Source organism: Diadema setosum, chromosome 6, assembly GCF_964275005.1.
Source record: "Diadema setosum chromosome 6, eeDiaSeto1, whole genome shotgun sequence".
Taxonomy (NCBI): domain Eukaryota; kingdom Metazoa; phylum Echinodermata; class Echinoidea; order Diadematoida; family Diadematidae; genus Diadema; species Diadema setosum.
Window position 1 is genome coordinate 23,555,383 of NC_092690.1, and position 24,123 is coordinate 23,579,505.

The window sequence follows — 24,123 nt, forward strand, 5'->3', positions numbered from 1 at the left end:
TTTGTGTATATTTCTGTGTTCTGTTCTGTACATTTTATACATACATGTATGTCTATCATTGTTTGTTTTTTGAAAGATGTGAAATAAATTGAATTGAATTGAATTGAATGTTACGTTTTTCCCCGCATTTCAAGAATATAGATTTTCATCAATATGTTAGTCAAATAAAAAACATATACGCTTAGTCCCATGTATGTACCTGTCGTGGATGGCAATGTGTGCAAAAGCCAAATCATCTCTCCCTCTAACCACCCCCGCCCCTTACCCTCTTATCTCTGGTCATCCAAAATTAAAGAGGCAATGAAGGGGAAGGGAAGTGCTGATAGGAAGATAGAGATAACGAGAGAAAACAGAGGGGTAGATATAGAGAGATAGAGAGAGCATATAAAGTAAGAGAGAGAAAGCATATAAAGTAAGAGAGAGAGAGAAGTATATAAAGTAAGAGAGAGAAGCATATAAAGTAAGAGAGAGAAAGCATATAAAGTAAGAGAGAGAGAGAAGTATATAAAGTAAGAGAGAGAAGCATATGAAGTAAGAGAGAGAGAGAAGTATATAAAGTCAGAGAGAGAAGCATATAAAGTAAGAGAGAGAGAAGTATATAAAGTCAGAGAGAGAAGCATATGAAGTAAGAGAGAGAGAGAAGTATATAAAGTAAGAGAGAGAAGCATATGAAGTAAGAGAGAGAAGTATATAAAGTAAGAGAGAGAAGCATATAAAGTAAGAGAGAGAGAGAAGTATATAAAGTAAGAGAGAGAAAGCATATAAAGTAAGAGAGAGAGAGAGAAGTATATAAAGTCAGAGAGAGAAGCATATAAAGTAAGAGAGAGAGAGAAGTATATAAAGTCAGAGAGAGAAGCATATGAAGTAAGAGAGAGAGAGAAGTGCATAAAGTCAGAGAGAGAGAAGCATATAAAGTAAGAGAGAGAGAGAGAGAAGTATATAAAGTCAGAGAGAGAAGCAAATGAAGTAAGAGAGAGAGAGAGAAGTGCATAAAGTCAGAGAGAGAGAAGCATATAAAGTAAGAGAGAGAGAGAGAGAAGTATATAAAGTCAGAGAGAGAAGCATATGAAGTAAGAGAGAGAGAGAGAAGTATATAAAATAAGACAGATAAACACAGTGTGTGTCAAGGGAAGTATATAGCCGCGGGGAAGTCTTGAAAGTTAATGATACGGAGAGATTGGGAATCTCATCTGAAGCAAAGCATGAAAGATGGACCATTTATTTCAGGCAAAACCCTCTGTCACCATTAAATACCATAATTATCATGTTTTATGAACCTTTTCAGCCTCACGAAACTATGAAGAGGTGTAGAATAAAACCTGCTTTCATCGCAGAAAATAAGCGACAGCTTTTCTTACCACGGGAATATCAAGTCGAGATGCAACTTTTCTGTCATGTCAGTGCGTAACTTGAATTTGATTCTTAAAATGCTTGATGAAGGGTTTAAATGCAAAAAAAAAAAAAATAAATAAATAAATAACCCGACAAATCCATTTCTATCAGTATGATAAATCTGAGATTGAAGATGCCGAAAACAAAGTAAAGAATGAAATATGGTAATTTTGATATCTTCAAAAATCTTCCTTGTAATGCGATGAGTGTACTATGATTGAAAGTATCATTGATTTTATTTTCTCTATAATCAAATAGAGAAAAATTAAATCAGTGATAGGTAAAAGTAAGAATATGATCAAATTTTGATGATAAGATTTGAAAATGGAGTTTATATGTTTTTGAATTTATCAGCTACTTAAATACATGAGAGCTAGTCATATACATGAATGCACGTAAGAAATATTTTTTTTTGGCACAACTCTTTCTTGCATCCGTCTTCTTTTAATTAAGTGTATCGAAGTAAAGTTTTTCATCTCTCTTTTTAGTCCAAGGTTCATATTTTTTCTTAAACGGGATTACTTTTTCTTTTATCCAGTCTGAAATATAGTTCCACATGGTGTAAAACTAAAATGGTAGTAACGAAAGATAAATTGTCAAAATATGGCATTTATGATTTCTAGACGATTATAATCAGTCTGTAAAATCAAGCGTTCAAATCATTCGTTTAGTGATAGAAGCTCATTGTTTTAAGCCTGCACTGAGATCTTCATGTGGCATTAATGAGCAGCTGATGAATATATCATGGAGAATTCTTTGTGGGGGATGAACTTTTGCTAGAAGTTTTTTTTTTTTTTTTCATACATGTCGCTAAACATGTTGGACGCCTCATTAATCATCAATAAATCTTAAATAAAGATTCGCAGAAAATCTGAAGTATGAATATGGCCTTTCCGTTCTCACGTTATCACGTTGACACCCTCTTAATCGCAATAATGAGTCATCGGGCCTAACCTCCCACGTCCACCTCTCACCCCATTAAAGGGATGGTATAGTATTAATTGAGATGAGGATTCAGCTTTTGATGTTTACGAGATGCTCAGAAACCACTTTGTGAAATGTTAAAGAGCATACATTTCTGGGAGGAATTCAAAATTTATTTCATGAAAATCAAACCAAAGCGATCCTAATAAAAGATGGGTCGCATCTTTTGTAAGGATCGATTTGTTTTGGATATTTCAGCCACTTCAAAACTAAATTTCATCAAATAAACTTTGAATTCCTCTTAGAGATGTATGCTTTCCAATGATATTTCATAAAAGGGTTTTCATTTTGTCAAAGAAATCATCATAAAACAGTTGACAACCTGAAGCTCCATCTCAACCAAAACTGTATCATCCCTTTGAACTCCCACGCTCTGGATTATTCGCGTCAATGCTTAGCTTTCTCAAAACAAGAGCGGAAGAGGCAGGGAAACTAACACTTTAATTCTCCCTATACCCCCGATAGCTTGAAACTTTCGTCGAGGTTTTGACCTTTGACCCTTTACATTTTGGCGATACCATCGGCTTTTCGATATGCCATATCGGATATCAGGAACTTAGGGAGAATTCTGCGATTAGAAGTCCTTCATTTTCCCCTATTTACATATACAAAGACAATTTGACTATCCAGTCAATGATATAGAAACACGAAGTCTTTGCATGGGTTAATTGAATCAGACGCACATTAGGTCTATTAAAGAGCTTATAGAACTTCACTGATATATGATTTTTTTTTTTTTTTTGGATGTAAGACCCACAGCTAGAATCATTGATAAAGAATGATGTAAGCCAGTTAGGAAATTGATCATCGCTATGGCGTTATCGGGACAAAGCAAATATCTGTGATAAGAAGAAGGCGTTGGAGGCGCCCGTAGCCATCACACATGTCAAAAGTGCGACACTATTATAATCCGATGCCGCCAAAAATGAACGTGATGCGGGGGAAAAACATCTCAAAGCGGTTCCCGTCAGCCGCCCTTTTTCGTCACTATTCCTGGCACGTCGACGACTGAAACATAAGTTACCCCATCGCAGGCTCTCACCGCCGAGTCGGCTGTCTGGCCCCGGCGCGATAAATACTGATCCCGTGAAGATATCTCGCTCAGTTTTCTCTTGCGTTGATACGGTATAGAATATTCTAAGAACTTTATAGAGAAATATCATAACAACAAAGAGAACCCGGGCACAGAAAATGTACATTTAGAAAAAAATTGAAATTATAGGCTGTCAGAGGTCCCTGATGTTTTTAGGGCGGAAGAAATGAGGGGAGATCAAGATCAACAAGTGATATCAAATATCAAATTGGGAGACATAGGTAACACAAGGATAGCAATCCTCACAGGCATATTACACATACACACACACACACACACACACACACACACACACACACACACACACACACACAAAGACAGATCCAAGTAAAGTGCCAATTAAGCAATAATAGTAAATTATGTTGTATATGTAGAAGTGTTTAAGGAAGACAAAAATTCACCCCCACAAAAAACAACAACAACCAAATATATAGATAATAAAGCACACGCACATGCAAATATATAATTATATATATATATACATATATACATACATATATATATATATATATATATATATATATATATATATATATATATACAAGTCGTTATACAAATGCACTTCAGCGAAGCCAATTTCTGTCAGTGTTGGTGCGTTAATGTCAGAATTTAAACGGAACAAATATGGGGAGATAAGTTTAATTCTCCATTTATACCACTATGTATGCTTGTATGTGAGTTTGACTTCAGTTACACTACTGGTATATGAAGAGTTTTATCGCAAAGCGAATTAACTCCATTTCTGTCAAATTGAGATATTTGCAATAGAACCTGCTAAATACAGAATTAGACAGGAAAATATTTGAGATGTGAATTTTCTTCATTTTGTCTCCCTCTACTTAATTCTCTTGCTCTCAAGAAAATGTTTTATATAATTCTAATCACAATTTCAAGAAAATTACTTGTGATGTAATAAGTGAAGTATCATGGAGAAGATTCTATTTTGTCCTATGATAAATGATAAAGTTACTTTTTAAATGGTCAAATTTGGCGCTTAAGCCGTTCTTCGATCAAACTCATCATTTATCGGTAATCATCCAAACTTAATATGACTATCTTGCATCTCAATCTATCTCATTTCTTACATCGCTTATCCATCCTTGGGAAATAAACGCGCTCCCCTTTCTCATAACCACACCATCATCTACAGTGTAGTGCAAGTGCCAAAAGCAATTTGTGACGTCACCAAGGTCTCGTAGGTGTGAAATAGCGTTCAAGAAGGTTAGGTCATTTTTGCAATAAACAGCGTGTACGGGGGTGTAGGCCCTCCTTCATACACATAGCTGTTGATGTTCGATCACTGTATATCGCGTACACTATACTCTCATTATTACGTCATCACGGCACATTATCTACCGATTTTCTCCTGACGACTTTAAGAGCAAACTAAACGCCTGAAGAAAAAAAGAAAAGAAACGAAGTGTATCTACAAAACAGAACGAAAACTTCTTTAATGCACATTAGCAGCATACAGGTTTGACTATTAATGATCATGCAAACGGACACACATGGTATTGGAATTCGAGAGGAGTGAGAAAATATAGATATGACTACGTCAGTGGAAGACTTTGAAATGAGAGACACATTCTGCGTATCGTCATAACCGCAACGGGGAGTATATCATCGGCTATATACTATTCCAAGGTCACGGTCGAAGTGAGTGTGTGTCTTAACTTATTGCTATGTCTCGCAGCGAAAGGGGCATCTCCCTGAGGGCGCCTTTTACTTCACATATCGGTTTGAATAATGGATGAGAGATGGCAACTAGATGACTATGATTACTCCCTTAACAGAGGTCTGCAATTATCCTTAAAGGCGTTAGCCGTCTATTGGCAAATCCCCGGTCATCTTACGAATGACTGCACTATAATAATAACCAAAAAGAACGCTTGTGAGGTGTAAGATGGAATAGCCTGCCGGATAATGGAAGTTAAAGTCTTGTATTCAGTTTAGATAAATAAATGTATTTTTACCCTCGCAGAGTTACCATGGCTACAAATTACAACGAGAAACAGGACAGAAAAATATAAAACGCTGAGTACTTACTGGCATGTCGAAGTGTTGGTATCATAAAATGCTGGCGTAATGATTATATAGTTCTTACAACTACTATACAATGGCCGAATTCGACGCTAAGACATTAACGTATGTATTCTGTCCCAGTGTGTGTATTCTATTGTATAATTATGTGCCATTCGTCACTGCTGTACTTGAGCATCCATCTCAAATCAACTGTTGCAAAGAATAATGTTATATTAACGATGAAGTCATCATTCTGTGTGCAATAACGTGAGTTGATCCTTTCGCCAGAATCCGTCGTGACTTCATAAGGCAGGCTGCCCCCTTTAACGGACGATCCCTGGCTCTATCAAGGCAAGGAATCTTAAATTGAGGATAATATCGGCAGAATGTAGGAGGAGAAAAAATAGTTACCGCATCCCATGCATAATTTGGCGTGTAATCCACCCCGCCCGCTCAGGGGAAAACGCTCCTGCATTTTAAGTTCGCGACGCACTACTACTGGGAACAACATGTTATATAGTGAGCTTTTGTCAGACATAGTCCCATATTCAATGTCAAAAGGAGCTTACGACGTTTAAATGAAGTGTGAAGGGATGTAAAATGTATGCATACTGTTCACGCTGTGTGTTGGCATTGCGATTATCTTGACATCGTTAACACCCTCCGCTATGTGCCTAGGTCACGTTGTTACACTTATACTTTACCCCAAAGGTTACCAGACAAATTGCTTTAACATACATAAGTGTGTATACAGAGGTCAACAAACCTCATACGGTTAGTTTACCACACATAGGAGAATAATGTGACATTGATATTGATAGGAGGGGAGGGGAGGCGATACAGCTAGGTAAGGAATTACTCGGGTATAATTCGGACAACGATGTTAAAGAACGAAACCACAATATAAGAAACCAAAGACCAACAGATAGATTATGTACGTAGATGGGCAGACAACTCAATAGACAATCCAGGCAGCTCGGGAAAGATAATTGAAGAATGCACAGTCAAACCTGTCTATAGCGGCCACACAAGGGAGATGAAAAAATGGCCTTTATAGACAGGTGGTCATTGTAGAGACGTTTTTATTAAATGCTTTTCTTCTTTCGGAGGGAAATGTTTATAACGGTCGTATACGAGAGGTGGCCGCTATAGACAGGTGGTCGCTAAGACAGGTTTAACTGTAAAAGGAAACAAACGCCTGAAGAACTGTAGAGGAAAGGTACGAAAATAAAGTGAGACAGGAAGTGAGAAAAATAAGAAGAAGATTGAGGCCGCGGCGCTCAAAAATACTGCTGAGCTCACTTCGTACAAAAGAAATTGGAACGCTCAGGCTACATAACAGTTAATTACTTTTTTTTTCAGCAGTTGGAGGGAGGGGGCGGGGGTGTGTGAGGAGGAGGTCTAGGTCATTAACACGATTCCAGCAACTCTTCATTGAAATCCACCTTTTGCCGTGTAATTGCTCCCATCGCCATGCAGATATTCATCGTCGAAACTGGTCACTTCTTTTCCAGCTTAGGGTAATGATATGATGTGAGTTAGCGTGTCTATGTTTGCATAAATCCTGCTCGGAGTGTTGCGCGTCACACGATTAATAAAAGCAATGCAGGATATATCTCGCATTGTATTCAAGTGGTTTTCCATTGTATTAGACATCTTACTTAGATGAGCCAGAGCGCTGCCCAATAGTACGCCCCCTCTTTGGTAGTTAAAGACCTTGTCCTCGTTACATGAAGACGACCAACCCGGACAAAAAGGCGCCTTGTTTGGCACAAGACCAAATGACGTGAAAACGCGCCCAGCCCCAAGCTAAAAAGTACAAGTAGTAATTAAGTTTCAATCAAGGTCGCAACTGCTATAAAACAGAGTTCAAGGTTTACAGATGAAGGGCAAAGTCACGTGCCTTTCATGGGCTGAAATAGAATGCTTCCGGCAATGCATGAAGCATTACCGCCATTAAAATGACACACAACAAAGGCGATTCTGCCGTAAAAGAATAATTGTTGAGAAAATGCAAACCGGGTTCACACTGCTCATTCCGCGTGCAGCTCTGGCGTCGACGTACTGTAGAAAGCTATCGTGATAGATCATCGCGTATAGGCGAATATGTATGTAGACAGATTGATGGATATATAAGGAGATTTGTAGGTATAACGGTGGACAGAGACAAATGGGCGGATGAATGGAAATGGACACAAGGTAATAATAGGAAGAACGGTGACGAGATGGGATAGGATAATAAAACCCGGAAAATAGCAGTATGGAGAGTGGCACGTGGCACAGACAGAGGAAAACAGATGGACGTAGAGGGCGTTTCCTAGACAAAAGAGACCAGGTGGTAATGCGCAGGGAGGCTTCAAATAATGAAAAGAAAGACAACAACAACAACAACAAAATAATAGTGACAAGACAAAGTGCACAAGTACAGAGTATTGAAGTTGATAGAAGTATGGAAGGGGGAGGGCAATATCAGACTATCGGTCAGGAAAGCACTGTTTTAAAGTGGTTTACTATAGTGACGATTTTAATCAGTTGTCAATCTGGTAAAGTCTTGATTGATAGAAAAGCGCGCGAGCGCAGCAGGTTTCTTTGAAATTAAATTGTTTAATGAGACATTTCACCAGGTTACATCCGAAATGAGAATAAAGATCAAAGGTAATTAAAGGCGGTATTTAATTCACCCGTGTATAAGTATTCAGCGTACGTACTGGCATGTCGACACAACTCAGGAACAAGTTACGTGATTGCTAGATCACCGGAAGAAAATCGTCATATTCTTGGCTCTTTACTGTGACTCTATAACATTTGCAAAAAAAAAAATAATAATGAATAAAAAATAAAAAATAAAAAAATGTTGTTGTCTTATTCCGAAATATCTGTATGCGTTTATAAAGGTTATCAGTTTTTGCCTTTTTTTTATTATTATTATTATTCTTCGTCGGGGGGAAAGTCGTGTCCTGTGAACTTATTGAGGGCAGGTGCAATTTCTAGCGTTGGTGCATGGAATTAGCCCGTGTCACTGCTAAGTGGCGTACTCGAAGCACCCCTTTAATTCATAATGAGTCCAGATGCTTCCACGTTGGTTCTGACGGAGAATAGAAATTAAAAGCAGGCTCTGTGCACGCTTGTGGTTGCTGGGAGAAAAAGGCGCCTCCAGAACACAATGAATAAATGATCATCGATGGTGACACGTGTGAGTAGCGCAGACCTCCCAGCGCGCCGATCCCGTACTGCCGGGCGCGTCTCCCCTGGTGCGTGGCGAAGCGATGCCTCGTTTATCAGTGAGCCAATGTCAGAGTGTGTAGCCGTATAAAGGAAGCGAGCGAATCTAAGTGGTAAATAAATGAAGTCACTCCAATTTTTGTTGAGTCTCTTTTCCTCCCTGTCAACAGATTGAGATTTTTGCTTGTGATAAACAGTAAAGCTCCCAATACGCCCGTGAGCAAAACCAAACTGGGGTCAGATAATATATATTGGGGTAAACAGCTTCGAAATTTATGAGAGGCGTATTCTGAATACGTAATGCTATCAAACTGATTCTATGTTTTCTGTAGTCTTATATAAAAACTGTCATACTGGATTGTTTCAATTTGCAAGGCATTATGACATTAAATCATCGGTTGAGAATGATAAGGATGTTAAGTTGCCACTAAACCCATAGTGTTCAAGACAGCTTAACGCCCTTCTCATTCTCAACAGACGAAATAACTTATGGTCATATTTATCATCATCATTATTGTCATTGCTTGCATCGAGTTAAACTAGTATCATAACTGTTATTTAAGCTATCAAATTGTTATACAATTTCATTATTCAAATGTGACTGAATACTAGACATCATGGGCGTAAATCTCGGGGGGATGGGGGATGAATCCCCCCCCCCCCAAATGGAGGAGGGGGGGGGGGATGGCCTGTACAATCACCCCCCTGAAATTTGAGGGGAAAAATGGGGGAAGCAGAAATGTGATTGTATATCAATTCTGGCATATTGCATGACGTTCGTACGCCAGTATTAGCTTCGATCGCTGGCGAAGAAAGTAATATCGACATAAAGTATGGTCTAGATGTTGACAACGTCAAATAGTATAGGCCTACATTAAACATGCTATGACGCGAGCAACTCGGGACCATCTGCAAATTATGTACGAAAACAAACAACAATAACAAAAAATAAACCGTATTTCCTCATATTTTATCAAAGAGTGTGCAGTAGATCTTTCACTTTCAAAAGCTCCCTCATATGCAGAGGCGTCGATGGGGGGGGGGGGGGAACTTATCATTTTGATCCCCAATGATTCCCGAAATGAGGAAAATTTTTGTACGTTTTTTGATAGAAAACTGTCCAAATATCTTATCCAAAGTGTGCACAAGATTGCAGAATTTAAATTCTGAAAATGCAAAAAAAAATAAAATAAAATAAATAAATAAACAAAAGATCTCTCGCTTGGGAGGGGGATACCCCCTCCCTCTTTCTGTCCTTTTCCTTTTCCTTTTTTCTTTTTTTAGAAAAGTCCACTGACTCGTGACCGGAAATCGTGTACGCTGCTTCCGGGTTGCCAATATGTATTACGTTTACTGCGTATCCGGGCAATTACCCCCCGAGGGCAATTACCCCCCCCCCCCCCCCCCGGCTAAATACTGGTTAGTGGTAAGGTTAGAGTTAGGATTAGGGTTAGGGTTGGGTTTAGTGTTAGGAGTTTGGGTTATGGTTAGGATTAGTTTCAGGATTAGGATTAGGATTAGGGACAGGGGAAGGGTCCGGGGTAATTGCCCAAGGGGTAATTGCCCTAGACCCCGTTTACTGCTGTATACTGTTGCCACCGGCGCGCTGTGTATTACGCATCGCAAGCACTGGTGTTAATAATATTTTATACACTGCTGTCACTGTTCGCTGTTCGGCAAAACCAAGGAGGTATCTCCTTGGTAAACATCCCAGTGAACTCTTTGACCTAGCAAACGGCATGATTAAATCTCGAGAAACAGCAAAATAGACCGGCGCAGTGCGTGTATTATCAGATGCCGATGACTGCTTGAATTTCGCGAGTAACGTATAACAGCGTAACTGAAAACTGTCACTGAATTTTCGCGCTGGTGGGAAGGACAGCAGGCTGATTGGGAGGGGGGCGATAGTTCTGGTCTCGCACGTAACCTTGGGTGGTCGAGAATGGCAGTATAAAACGACTTGTTTACATGCTGGATAGATATTCATACCTAATTGTTACAAAGAATAAGCATAAATAACGTCATCGCCAGTCAATATGTCAATAAAGCCATCATGGTTCTCCTGTCCTCGCGTCAAAATCATTCTCATTAATTCTCAATTCTCTCGTTCATATCGCCATAACAACGAGAGATCTTTTTCTCCAGGTTTATGCATAAAAGAAAAAGACCGATGGTCTGTAGATTGTCCACTCCAGATTCTGACGTTTCTACCACACCTCCCCCATTATTTTACGAAAGAAAGTGTAATTTCTGTTTGCTTTCGTTGTTTGTTGTTGTTGTTTTCTAAATCAGAACTATGACTGGTAGTTCGTTAGCTTAATTTGCGCATTGCTCTGTGCTCCATTGCAATCGGCTACATTAAAATGACAAACGGTTCCTGCGATGTTGTATCACGTTATGATCGGACGCGAATGGCCACTATTTCCTTTCAAATTGCCTCAGCTTATCATGATGGATCTTTAATTAAGATGTACCATTTATAAAGGAACTGTATAATGCGAATTCATGTTGACTTCTGCTGATTCATAGCCCCTTCAACATCACTTTTATGGCCAAAAAGAAAAAATCTAAATACGTGCCATTATTAACAAAATACATGAAAATTATCCGGAGGTCTCCTTTGAATATTCTTCTGGCCACATAATCATGAACAGGGTATTACGAAGGAGTCCAAGTCAATGTGCATTTACACTGTATAGCTCCTTTAACAATACTATACTTTATGCGTTTTTGGAATCTATTACTTAACCACAACCTCACTTACAACGTTTCATAATGAATCACCTATCCAAAGTCATTGCCGGCCTATTGCAATAGCGGATAATGATATTATCTTCATGTATCACCGCGATTAATTTTATTTTCATCTTGTATGCAATTTGTTCATAATTGATTATCGGCGTGAGTTTAATATCCAGACGGCGTGACAGGTGCTATTGTGACCAATGTTGTCACTACTACGGTCGTGGACTACATACAATTACCACCCTTTCAAGCATGCATGCAGATGCCTCCAGTATTATGGAAATTTTGAATAGGGCTAGTATAGACCGAGCAACCATGACAACAGGTTATGTTATTGAAATCGTCATTAATGGAAATAGTGGGGGCAGCATTATCACTACCAGTAGCAGAATATAACAGGTAGATTATAGTATTTTACCTAAATGACAAGTGCACCTTAATATTATGTAGATTGGAATGTAGCAATATCAGTACAGCACATTAGAAAAAGTTTGAGGAAAATCGAACAACCGTTTAAAATCTATGAATTTTTAGTTTCTGCGCAGTTACTGCTGGATGAGGAGACTATACTGCAGTTTATGATGTCACACGTCTAGAACGATATAAGGAAAATAATATACAGAGAATTCCACAAAATTTCATTTCTTTTTGAAAAAAGAAAGTACACATTCCTTCGACTTGTTACTGATAAAATTCTGTTAAGGGTAATCTTATTTTCCTTGCCTTCTGAAAGAGGCAAGTCAGGTGTTCTTTGATTATGCGAGAAAAGTTTAGATAATAGGTTGAGTTATCTTTATAGTTTCGTATTGTTGTAAGCATGTGACATCACAAGCTGTAATAGTCTTCTCATTTAGCGACTGCGATACTGAAGCTTCAAATATCCATACCGTTTAAAAGGATTTCTGATTTTCTTCAAACTTTCATTGATGTATTCTACCAATATTGCTGCATTTTCTCAATCCTTATTATTAAGGTGAACTTGTCCTTTTATATAATAATATTCAAAGGTGAATGAGACAAATTTCCCAAATGGCCTGGTCATCAGTGTTAAACCCTGCTGGAAAGAACACAGTGTCCCTCAGTGTGAGAAACACAGTGTGAACAAAACGTGAACACAATGTGAACACACTGTGAACACACTGTGAACACACTGTGAAATCTCTTCACACTGTTAACAGTGTGAACACAGTGTGAGTCATCAATTCACACTGTGACACAGAATATTACCAACACTCTGTGAAAACCAAACCACAGTGTGAAATCATCTCTTCCATACTGTCAAATTCGAGCGCTTTCACATAGTTGACTACGTGACCACACTGTAAACACACTGCGAGACACTGTGTTATTCCCAGTAGGAAATGAATAACGGTGGCTGGAGTAAACTTTCAAAAAAAGAAAAGAAAAGTGAATGTTTCTCATCCAATTATAATAGCTGAGATCCTTCAAAGTGAGAAAAAGAGCCGTGGTCATTACACGGCCCGACGTTTGACGTTTAAAATATAAAAAAAGCGGTATCACATTCTAAAGTAAACTGCGTATTCGGTTCTGACTGGTGTCTTTTCTGTCCAAAACATGTATGATATTATAGAATTGACTTCATTTCTTTGTCTGATTTCAATTTAACTAACACGTTCACTCTGTTTTTGGGTTGATATCCCACCAGCTTTACTATAGTCTACATAAACGAAAAGTGGAGTTTTCCCTTCCAGCTTTAACCTGCCCCTCTTCCGACTGGCGAATCAAACGGGCAGCTGTCCCATCCCGCATGATTTACCACCATGAGGAGGTCTTGGGAGCAATACATCTAAGCCGGGAAGGAAAGAATTATTCAACGTCCGTGGCCGGGGAGCGATGAGCGGGGAAACGCCATCAATAATCTTCGAGCTATATGATACCGCCCCCACTCGACTAACCTTATGCCATTTGCAATCATGATCTGGTTTTCAGTAGACTTGTAATGTTATACAGCTGTACACACGTTTACGGTATAGACCTTTATTTCGGATTTAAAACACAGGAAGTGATGTAGGCCATAATGGGGGGGGGGGGGGCTGCTGAAATGAAAAGAAAAGATGATTCCCTTGCCTATGAAATGAATGAGGTGCATTGACATGTCAGTGTACAAATCAACTATTGTTATGCAAAGTAAAGCACCCCACCCCGTTACAGCTGAAATGTACATTATCAACATAAACAACAGCGTCCAAACCGAACAGGTCTGTAACTTACTTCTGTTATGTTCCTGATACAGGTTGTGTATTGCCTCCCACCCCCCTTTCATGTACTATATTCTATAACTTATTTCCACCCTTTTTATTCAGGTGAAAATTTGACGTTTGTGAACATATCACGTGATCAAAGTGGGGTGTACGTCTGTGACGCAGAAAATGGAATCACCGGACGAGACCCCCCGGACAGTCGCACAGTGGAAGTGGTCGTACAGTGTGAGTTATGGCTGCCAAAAGACTACTTTCTAGTGCTCTTTGTTTTGTTTTGTTTTGTTTGTTTTTTTTTGGTTTCTTTAAAGAACTTTCTTTCTCCACCTCCCCCCCCCCCCCATCAGATTAGTGTAGAGTTGTAGTAACTGAATAAGAAATTATTGGAGAGGGGATATATAGTAGTGGCCAGATTATCGACAGCAGTGACATGCATTATGATTATGATTACGATTACGATTGTGATTGTGATTGTGAAATTCTCAGAGTCAGATTAATGTTATATTTTACAGAGACATCACTTTCTTATCCGTCTGCTTGTACTCATCTCCCTCCGCCTTCTCCTGCTTTCTCTCGTACTGTCTGTATTCATTTCACATTCTTCCTATTTTATATCTAGCACGCGCCATCAATAATTGTTTAATCGAGATAACATGGACGCCGTTAAAATTGACAATACTATGACAGATTATTCGTTGACTTGGCTAGTGTTATGACTATGAGATAGATGAACATGCACAACAACTTGCACAGCAACTATGTTTTAAAAGTCCATGCGATTTTGAAATAGGACTCTAGATTCATTTCAGGCATTTCAAATAATATTCTTTATGTTATAGTACTCATGGGTATTTATAATTAGCCGAGTTGTTAGCCTAATTTTCTGTTGCTGCTGCTGTCATTGTTGCTGTTGTTGTTGTTGTTGTTGTTGTTGTTGTACCGCTTCTCTTCTCTGCCTTTACAGATCCACCGGAAGTGACGCCTACGTTCACGGACAAACGCGTCGGCCCCGGGAAGTACATCTTGTTGCAGTGTGACGTCAGCGCCGTACCCCCAGCCAGCTTCTACTGGATGAAGGACTATGTCAACGCCACGCAGGATTCGCAAGTATTGCAGAACAGGTAGCAGCACGCGCGGGGTGCATGCTTTAAAAATATTGCCTACCAGTGCAATACACTTGTTCCTTTGTACACCTGTAAAGACGATTATATCCGTATGTATGTGGAGACACCTAATTTGTGCTACTTTTCTGTTCTCCTACGCAATGACGTGTACACATTGTACACGACGAACGACGAACGTCAATATTACTCATTTTGAAATGCTTTGCCTTCATCAGGTTGTCGTTCAAAGAGTGTCCTCTATTTCTATTCGTGTGGAAATCAAATTGCAATCTAAACACATTGTTTCCGTCCACATTATCGACAACATGATTTTACAGTATGATATTGACGTATTTTTCTTTCCAGCGAAATGGCAATTAACGACGTAAGAGGTTATACTTACGCGGGATCATTGGGATTGCAATTGTCAATTCAGACATATCTATCATCATTAGGTTGTGAGCTAACGATGACATGGTCGATGTTATTTAATGTCTTCTTAATCCGTTGAAGAATGAAATCTTTGGGTGACTGCATACATTCTTGTGTGCCAGTAGCTAACGTGAATACCAAATAAGGGAGGAGAGAATGTGGTATTAATTAGTTAGTGACCCAACTTTCCTATTGTTTTCGTTCCGTGTTGTTTCCTTTTATTTTTTGTTCTGTTTTGTTGTTGAGATTATTTCTCTTTTCTTTTTATTATTTACCTTCTACCTCCTTCCGTTTATAATCTAGACTGGTCTTTACGGAAATCAAGTGAAGCATTATCGTCGAAATTCTGATATTGCAATAGATTACTCATTTACGTCCAAGGGTTACAATGCAAAGAATTGATGAAGCCGAGTTAGCTTATACATCTTTCTTATAATTTGATATGAATATTCTTAGTTTCGATTTTGGCTATTGTTACTTTTTTTTTTCTTCTTTGCACCAAGATATACGCTTAAAGAACATTGTTAGTGAGATGTGAATTTTCCTCAATTTATCTCCATCTACAAATGAGATTTTTATAAGATCGCAACTGCTGATCTGTAAAAACATCTCATCCTTCACCCCTCTGATTTATTCTCTTGCTAACGTTGTGAGTATTACGTTGTAACTTCCATTCAAATAACGCGCCAAGAACGAAGGAATAATGAAGTTTGATTCCAAAAGATGATATGCTGATATCTCTCCTTTCAAATACGAAGACGCTATCGATGACGAATAATTTGTCAATCATTAATTTTGCAAGTCTTAATCTATTTGGTCAGATCAATGATAATTCATGGGTAGGTAATAGGGCCTAGTAGGCCTATATAGTACAACTTTTCTCCTTTAATCATAAGTGAATAATAGACGGTTATTGAGTCACAGTTTATCCATTGCAACTTAACAAAAAAAAAGAGTCCTCATGTTTTTCTTCTTGTTGTAAACCTTTTTCCTCTCGTGAAACGATCCTTTGAAACAAATTGAAAACACGACAAAAAGTCGCCATACTTTCAATCCCTTGTTATTTTTTTATATAATTTCAGAAGAATTAAAGACTCGTGATCTATCTCTCTCGCTATCTTTCTCCTCGCATGGGCTGTTAAACATCTGGCGTCGTTCATACTAACACGTTCTCTTTCCATGCTGTTATGTTGTTTTTTGTATGTTGGTTTGTGTGATACTAACCCCATTTCTCCACTACCTCCGTCTCCAATTCTTCGCTCTCCCCGATTCTACTAACACGCACTCCCGTGGTAAAGGATCCCCTTGCTATGTTTTGACAGCTATACTAGGCAAGTAACATGATTTCTATGGACCGATCCGACCTATAAGCAGCAAAATCCACTATGACTGCGATGTCCCATGCGCGCACGCATATGTGAATGCATGATTATTATAGGATATTGCCACCGGCTCGCACCCGCCGCAATAGACTGCATATCATACGTTCAGCATACGCTTGCGCGCTTGGAACACCGCAGTAATGGCGGATTTTCTTCCAGGATGGATCGGTCTATAAGATCACATCACGACCCCTACGCGCATGCCTTTCTCTCTCTCCAAGAAATTGCACAATCTCAGCATATCCTCCTCTTTTATTTTCTTTTTTTTTCTGACTTAATCCCACATCATCAATCATTTGCCTGTCCAGCAAAACACGCGTAGTCAGTTACTTTAAGGCATGTTTCAAGTCTGAAGAGAGCAATTATACATGGATGCATTTTCATCATGTTATATAATTTCTCTTTGATGTTTAACGACATTAATCTTCCTTTGTTCCCTAGTCGGTTCTTATTTCCAGTCCTAAACTTTTTCGTCTTTTTTCTTTCAGTTCAATTGAAACACGCTATCGAGTTACTGAATCGTAGTAAAGTAGCAGCAAAGGAATATAATTCTAGATTTTTGTAAGAGCAAATCATCGTACAGTCATGACCATACCTTGGTCATGACAGTGTATCGATATTTTCAAACAACATTGAAAGTGCCACGAACATAGTAGAAAACGTGCAACTATTAAGATTTTTTTTTTCATCCTCTCTACGTTTTTGATAACGTTATCGTTAAAATATAAGCGCCGATCTATATCAAATAAGACTCCCTTTGTCTTCTATTAAAAACATGATAAAACCTTGCCTATCGTGTACATAGCCTACTCATTGCGTTTCTTTCATCCACAAAACGTCTCTGCGTCTCTGCATTGTCCCCTTCGCACGGTTTATTTCTTTCTTTTTTATTTGGCGGTAGACAGAAATGTAACTCTTCCTTAGGGTTCCTTTTTTATATTTAGACAGAAATGTAACTCTTCCTTAGGGTTCCTTTTTTATATTTACTCTACGAATTCGTCGTCAGAGAGTGTAAAGACTCACACACTGCATGTACGCAACGACATGCGGTATTTTCTTCTTATTTTTTTTTTTAAAGGAACATGGTTATTTACCAATGAACTTTCAAACCACGTAATGCACGAATAAAGAACGCTTGCGCCATTTTGTATGTTTTGGGGGTGTTTCTTTTTACCGTTGTAATACCTGTGGTCATTTTGTCACGCATGATGTAAGCATGAATTCAACTTTATGTCTCCCTCACCGCTACCTTGCATCTTGAACTAACACAATAATCTCTTAATGGGACTAAGCATTTCATATAATGTGACGAATGGTAGGGAGACGCTCATGCAGGACAAAACATTTATTAAAAACCTTGTATTGGACAGGCTTGTGATCATTTCGCTGAACCCAAGGCGAGATTATGGGAACTACACATGCGTTGCCTCCAATGGATTGGGAACAGCCAACGCCACCATAGAAATCAGTGGTGAGTCACCTGAAAAAAAAAAAAGTCACTTGTTTTAGTTTTTGTTTGAATAATTTGTATCTTTTTTTCAGTCAATTTTCAGGAGCTCGAAAGTACTAACCATTAACCTTGATAACAGCGTGGTCAATGGGGAATAAAATTTATCGGTTTTAATGTTACGATCGTATTCATGCAGAATTTACATTTCCCCTTTTTGTTTTGTGGACAAGTAATCACTTTTAGACCTGTTGATTAAGAATAGGCCTACCATCAAAGCTGTGTTGATGATATCGCCAGTGTTAAATGAACTAATTTATCTTTCTCTCTCTCTGTCTGTCTTTTATCTCCTGTTATTTGTTTTTACGCAATTTTTTTTTTATTGTTATGTATAAATACACACCCATACAGTACACAATAATTTGTTTTTAGAGGCCACGAACAACTTAAGGCAATAGCTCAGATGAAGGTCTCTAGTAACTTTTTTTTTAAAAACACTTTTTCATATTTGCTTCCTCTTCATGTTCCATAGATGCATAACTTTGTGATGATAAATATGTCCATGTGCAATCACGTAGGCTTGTTATTGTCTGTGTACATTCGATGTTTTAACATTTCGTTTATTTGTTTTAATCAAATCGTCAAATTTATGTCTAATCAAGGTAGATCATGTCAAATATGTTTTTCTTTCGCCTCCATGTCATTAGGGCGCCCATATCCGCCTAAGGTGACGAGCAGCCAGCTCAGCACGCGCCGTCACACGTACACCCTGCGGTGGACGCCGGGACAAAACCAACAGGAGGCGCTGCAAGATTCCATCAGCATCGTCGTCTACGATATACGCTATCAAAAGACGTGGATAGAGGTATGACATGAGCATGTGTGGAAAAGATGGAAGTGTTTTCCAGAAGCTTCAGGTGGGACCGATCCAACCTGGCAGATAATCCGCCATGACTGAGTAGCTTTGGTCCAATCTTTAATCGCGCGTATGCTAAATGCATGATATACTCCCAGCGGGCGCGAGCCGGTCGCGATATTCATCTGCATAATATGCATGCGCGCATGGGACCCTGCAGTAAATCCGAATTCTCTAATAAAATGGTGTGGCGCTGGCCTAATATAAGGTGGGACCCATCCTTCAGTTGGACCACATTGTGTTACTTTGTTTTTGGCTCAGTCATTTCAAAACCGATTTTCATCAAATAAGGTTTGAATTCCTCTTAGAATCTTATGATCTGTAATAGTCATGAATCCACCATCTCAACCGAAACAGTACCATTGGAGCATAGGCCTATAGCTATGCCAACATTGAAAAAAAAATAGCTGGCAATATCATCAGGTATGCTACTCTACAACCATGCAACGACAAAACATAAATCCGCAACATGTTCATGGATTACAAAGAAGAGACTGGGTGATGCAATTGAGGTTAATTCTGAAAAAAAAGAAGAAGCAATAACAATGGGCTCTTTAGTTTAGTGCACGTCAAGGACAAGTCAGCTGTTATTGATTTTTATCATTGTCCTTATGTTATCACTTATCATCTTCCTGCTTCCCCCTCTCCTAATCCCCATCTCCTAATCCACCTCTCCTAATCCCCTCTCCTAAGATGGAAGAAGGGACCAGGCGGGTCATGTACTACCCATCCGAGCCTCTACTCGAGTCGGTTTATCCCATGCAGCGGGGTATGCCGCAGAGTTTCGTCCTACGCGACCTCTCCCCGAACAGTACGTACTCGGGTACGATCTCCGCGAGGAACGAGTACGGCAGCAGTCAACAAACGGCATTCCGCTTTCAGACGAGACTCGGTACGTTGTTGCTGGAGAGTAAAAACCCCGGCACACGTCGATCACAGTAACAGCAACGGTCCGGGTTTTTGCTATGGTGCACCAAAAGGGACAAGTCTGGTTTTTCAAATTCATGAAATTCTTCCGTCGAGATGTTTTCACTGCAACTGATTGACAAATTCCCCTACATCGACGTAAATTTACGTCTATGTAGGGCAATTTGTCAATCAGTAGCAATGTCTAGTTTTGTTACGATATCACTTCCTCGGTAATAATTTTGTTACAAACTTAATCTTTCACTGGTGATTTTGTTGCTCTTGATCTTGAAATAAGAATAGCATTTTGGATGATTTTTGTACCAAATTAATGATTGTTTTAACAGAACCAGACATGATTCCATTTGGCACACCGTAGCGAAAAGGCGGACCGTTGCCGTTACCGTGCTCTGTGTGTCGAGGCCTTCAAGCTAACCAGGGACCTGTTTCACCAACACGGGATCTATATTGAGCGAAACAGTGAACCCAAAGTTTGGACAGATTCAGATCAGGGCTGGTCTAGTTGTAAGGATTAGGATACACATATATTCAGGACTTATTCTAGATTGTGGTAGGGTGCGTGTAAAGATGTTGTTCCCAAATAGCTCAGTGAAATAGTTCCTAACTTCTTAAGATTGATTAATCCCAAAATTGTTCCTATGATTCGTTGAATTGAACTTAGGATCGCCCCCTGGACTAGATAGGCCAGTGCATGACGCCACTACTTCTGGTAATTGTGTCATACAAGCTACCGCTGGCCTTCATTGCTGGACCAACAGGACATGTGAAACACTGTTTTAATGTCTATGGAGAGGGACGTACATGAATCATGAAAACAGACCTTTTGAGACGTTTGGAGTTGGCAAATTTTCCGTGCGATCAAAAACACTGAGCTAACTTAAAAAAGAAATGACGTGAAATCGTAATAAGACTGTAACGAATTTGTTAATAAAATCGGACGGGCATTAAAAAAAAAGTAATGAAATATTGCATGTCTTTGATGATAACGCCAACATCTGAACTAATTTGCATCTAAAGTACAACCACTGTGCACTAACAGTGTTGGCTGGTGTTTGATAAAAACAAGGGAACTTAGAAATCCCCAGCTTTATGGGCGAGGGTGGTGTTGTCCTATTTCGATGGAAGTTACACTATTGAAAATCACACTGTAGCTATCCTAATACAGTGAACATTTGTCGCTGTTTGTAGTGGAACTAGACTTTACTTCCAGCGTCCAGAGGGGACCGACCCAAGTCCATCGTGGACGACAGAACGGGAGAATAAAACTAAAGCCCACCTCACGCTGTGCGGTTTCTTGCGATACAATGTCGCATCGCAGAAGACTTCCAAAGTAGCCCACAGTGTGAGCTCTGCGAGCTCTGTTTCCCAGACACCACCCAGTGGCGGTGGCTGATGGGGGTCGGGTTAGAGGGTTTAACCTACACTCACCTTAGCAAAAAAAAAAAAAAAAAAAAAAAAAAATAGATGCTAGAGCTCACTCACCTTCAGTTTATATTTTTTTTAACGAGAAAATTAGAGATCTTGATTTTGGCAACTAAATTAGTTATTTGTCTAAGCTCTAGACTTTTTGAAATTGTACAAAGACCATGACATATATTTCGTTTATCATTTATAAACGCCAAGACTTTCTGAATTAATGAGATACTTTCGTCAGATTTCGGAGTATACTCCAAGGAGGTTTAGAAGAAGGAGGAGGAGGAGAAGAAGAAGATGATGATGATGCTGATGATGATGAAGATGAAGAAGATGTTGGAGGAAGAAGAAGAAAAAGAAGAAGAAGATGATGATGATGGTGATGATGATGATGATGATGATGAAGATGAAGAAGAGGAGGGGGAAGAAGAAGAAGATGGTGGTGATGATGATGATGATGATGATAATGAAGAAGAAGAGGAAGAAGAAGAAGAAGAAGAAGACGAAGATGAGGAGGAGGAGGAGGAAGAAGAAGAATGATGATAGCTTATCTTATTTGCTGGATCACGTTCTTCTCCACACTCTCGTTTCTCTACAGAAAACGTGAAAACTACAGTGGCTCCCGAGGTTCGGCGCCAAACAACGGAGTCAGGTAAGAGACAATGGATTCTTCTCTGGCTGACGGTCTTTGCTAATCTAGTGCACTCCCGTTATAACGAACACAGTTATAAAGAAAGTCCGGTTACAACTAAGTAAAATTTCAGATCATAACATTATCGCCTGTACATGTATGTATTTTCATTGTTTGTTTGTTCGGTTCGAACGAAATTTCGATATAACGAAAGAAAACTGCTGGTCCCGAGGACTTCGTCAAAAAGGGGAGTCCACTGCAGTAGTCATGAGTATATTAACAACGTGTTACTGGTATGATTTTGTTTATTCTTTGAAGAGCTTGATGCCAAAACGCTGTAAGCGCCATTTTTAGATATTTCAAAGTAACTCCATCGTCAGATAAAACGAAATAAAACCTTTCCAGTGATACCTCGCTTTGTAATTAATAAGGAATATTCTTGAAGTTTTGATTTCAAAAAAAAAGATCATATTTCCACATCATTTTCTTTGCATTTTGAAAGTTTTAATCGCACATATCTTTAATTAAAAAATGGAGTCAACTTTATTTGCAATTGAAATCTTCATTTGTTCATTATCAAAATTATTATTATTATTATTATCATTACTATTATTATTATTATTATCATTAGTAGTAGAAGTAGTAGTAGTAGCAGTAGTAGTAGTAGTAGTAGTGGTAGTAGTAATAATAATAATAAGAAGAAGAATATTGTTATTTATTATTATTGTTATTATTATTATCATTATTATTATTACTTACTTACTACTATTATCATCATTATAACTACTACTCGTTCTATTCTTGGCATGGTTAGTGCAATCATCTTCAGCATCATTTCTCTTCAACTTTGAATATTGCTTCGAATCCCTTTCACTGCAGATCACCAATTTTCTTTGGTTACTGGATATTAATTAGGTTCCTCGAATAGAGTAAAGGATCCATATCACAATGGTCCCATATTTGACTATTTGATATGTATCCCTGAAAATACGACAACATCGCAAAAGAGAGAGAGAAAAAAAAAACATATCTACGCATATCCTTCTCCCCTGGCATTAGAATTATAGCAACTTCAATTGGTGTAAAGTTTATCGACGTACTCTGAAATTTTGTTCCGATTCATGCTCTTCAAGCAAAAATTATAATTATATAAAAAGACAATATAAAAACACAAGATATATTATAAAAAGACTTTATCAAAGGGAAATTATTATATTTGTTTTATCGAACAAAATACGGAAGAAGCTGATAGTCGAGCATAGAAACAAAGTTTGGACTAAAAAAAAAAAAAAAATGATTTCACTCGTTTTCACGAGACGGTGTCATTGGTTACTCACTCATATTACTAATTATTGATTACTTTGACATGTCCCCAGAAATGTTTCATGCATCAATAGGCCGCCCTCAATTAGTAAAAAAGAAAAAAAAAGAAAAAAAAATATAACCTCATTTTCTTTCACTTTGCTAATCCTTTTGCCAGTTTGATCCTACTTCAATTTGTGATGTGGTGAATACATAATGTGTTCTGAAACAAGAGACATTTAGGGGAGCGGCCATAAAGTAGGGCGAATTGATGAACCGCAGCGCTTTTTCAAGAAAGATTAGCTTTAATTTTTATTAATTCTTTCATTCTTTCAAAGCTTAGATTGTTTTAAAATGTCAGAAAATGTTATAATCATATTATTTAAGATTTCTGTCAAAATATGCTGAAGATAATAATCGTTTTGTACTTTTTATTCTTTGTAAGATAACAAGCCGGGAACATGGATTAGGGCTGAACAAGCTCCGGTCCGTGGATGGGCCGGCAAAGGAACGCCCTCTATCGCCGTCGTGATTACAGTTCTTATCATTTCCATCCTTCATTTTCTGCATTGATACTTTGAGAGAAGTAAATTTGTTCAAACGGAACAGACAGGACCCGAGCTTTAATTTGATTGGATACTGGAACGCATGCTTCTTCTGCTTGGGATATAGACATTTCAAAGATGTTTTACACAGAAGCAGTGCGAGATTATGAACAGGAAATTAGCGCCTTTCGCATCAGAGTCATACGTCCGTGTGCGTGCGTTTCGATTTTCTTTGCCAATAAAAAAGGAGTACCGAAGTGACAATGGACTACGTATGTCGTGACGTCTTTGTTTTTATGTCAGTCACGTGGTTAAGACTTGTGGAAAAGGAAATAATCATCATCGCAT

The 24,123-nt window shown here is 38.6% G+C and overlaps 1 protein-coding gene across 1 annotated transcript in view; it reads left to right on the top strand.

Moving 5' to 3' along the window:
• LOC140229652 (uncharacterized) overlaps positions 1–23,848 on the top strand; it is a 48,089-nt gene extending 24,241 nt beyond the window's left edge. Inside the window, exons 8-14 of the mRNA XM_072309895.1 lie at positions 13,783–13,905; positions 14,642–14,798; positions 17,965–18,065; positions 18,749–18,906; positions 19,651–19,849; positions 21,896–21,949; positions 23,676–23,848. Of these exons, the coding sequence (XP_072165996.1) occupies positions 13,783–13,905; positions 14,642–14,798; positions 17,965–18,065; positions 18,749–18,906; positions 19,651–19,849; positions 21,896–21,949; positions 23,676–23,803 (920 nt within the window). The 3' untranslated portion in view covers positions 23,804–23,848. The remainder of the gene's footprint in view (positions 1–13,782; positions 13,906–14,641; positions 14,799–17,964; positions 18,066–18,748; positions 18,907–19,650; positions 19,850–21,895; positions 21,950–23,675) is intronic.
• The last annotated feature ends 275 nt before the right edge of the window (positions 23,849–24,123 follow it).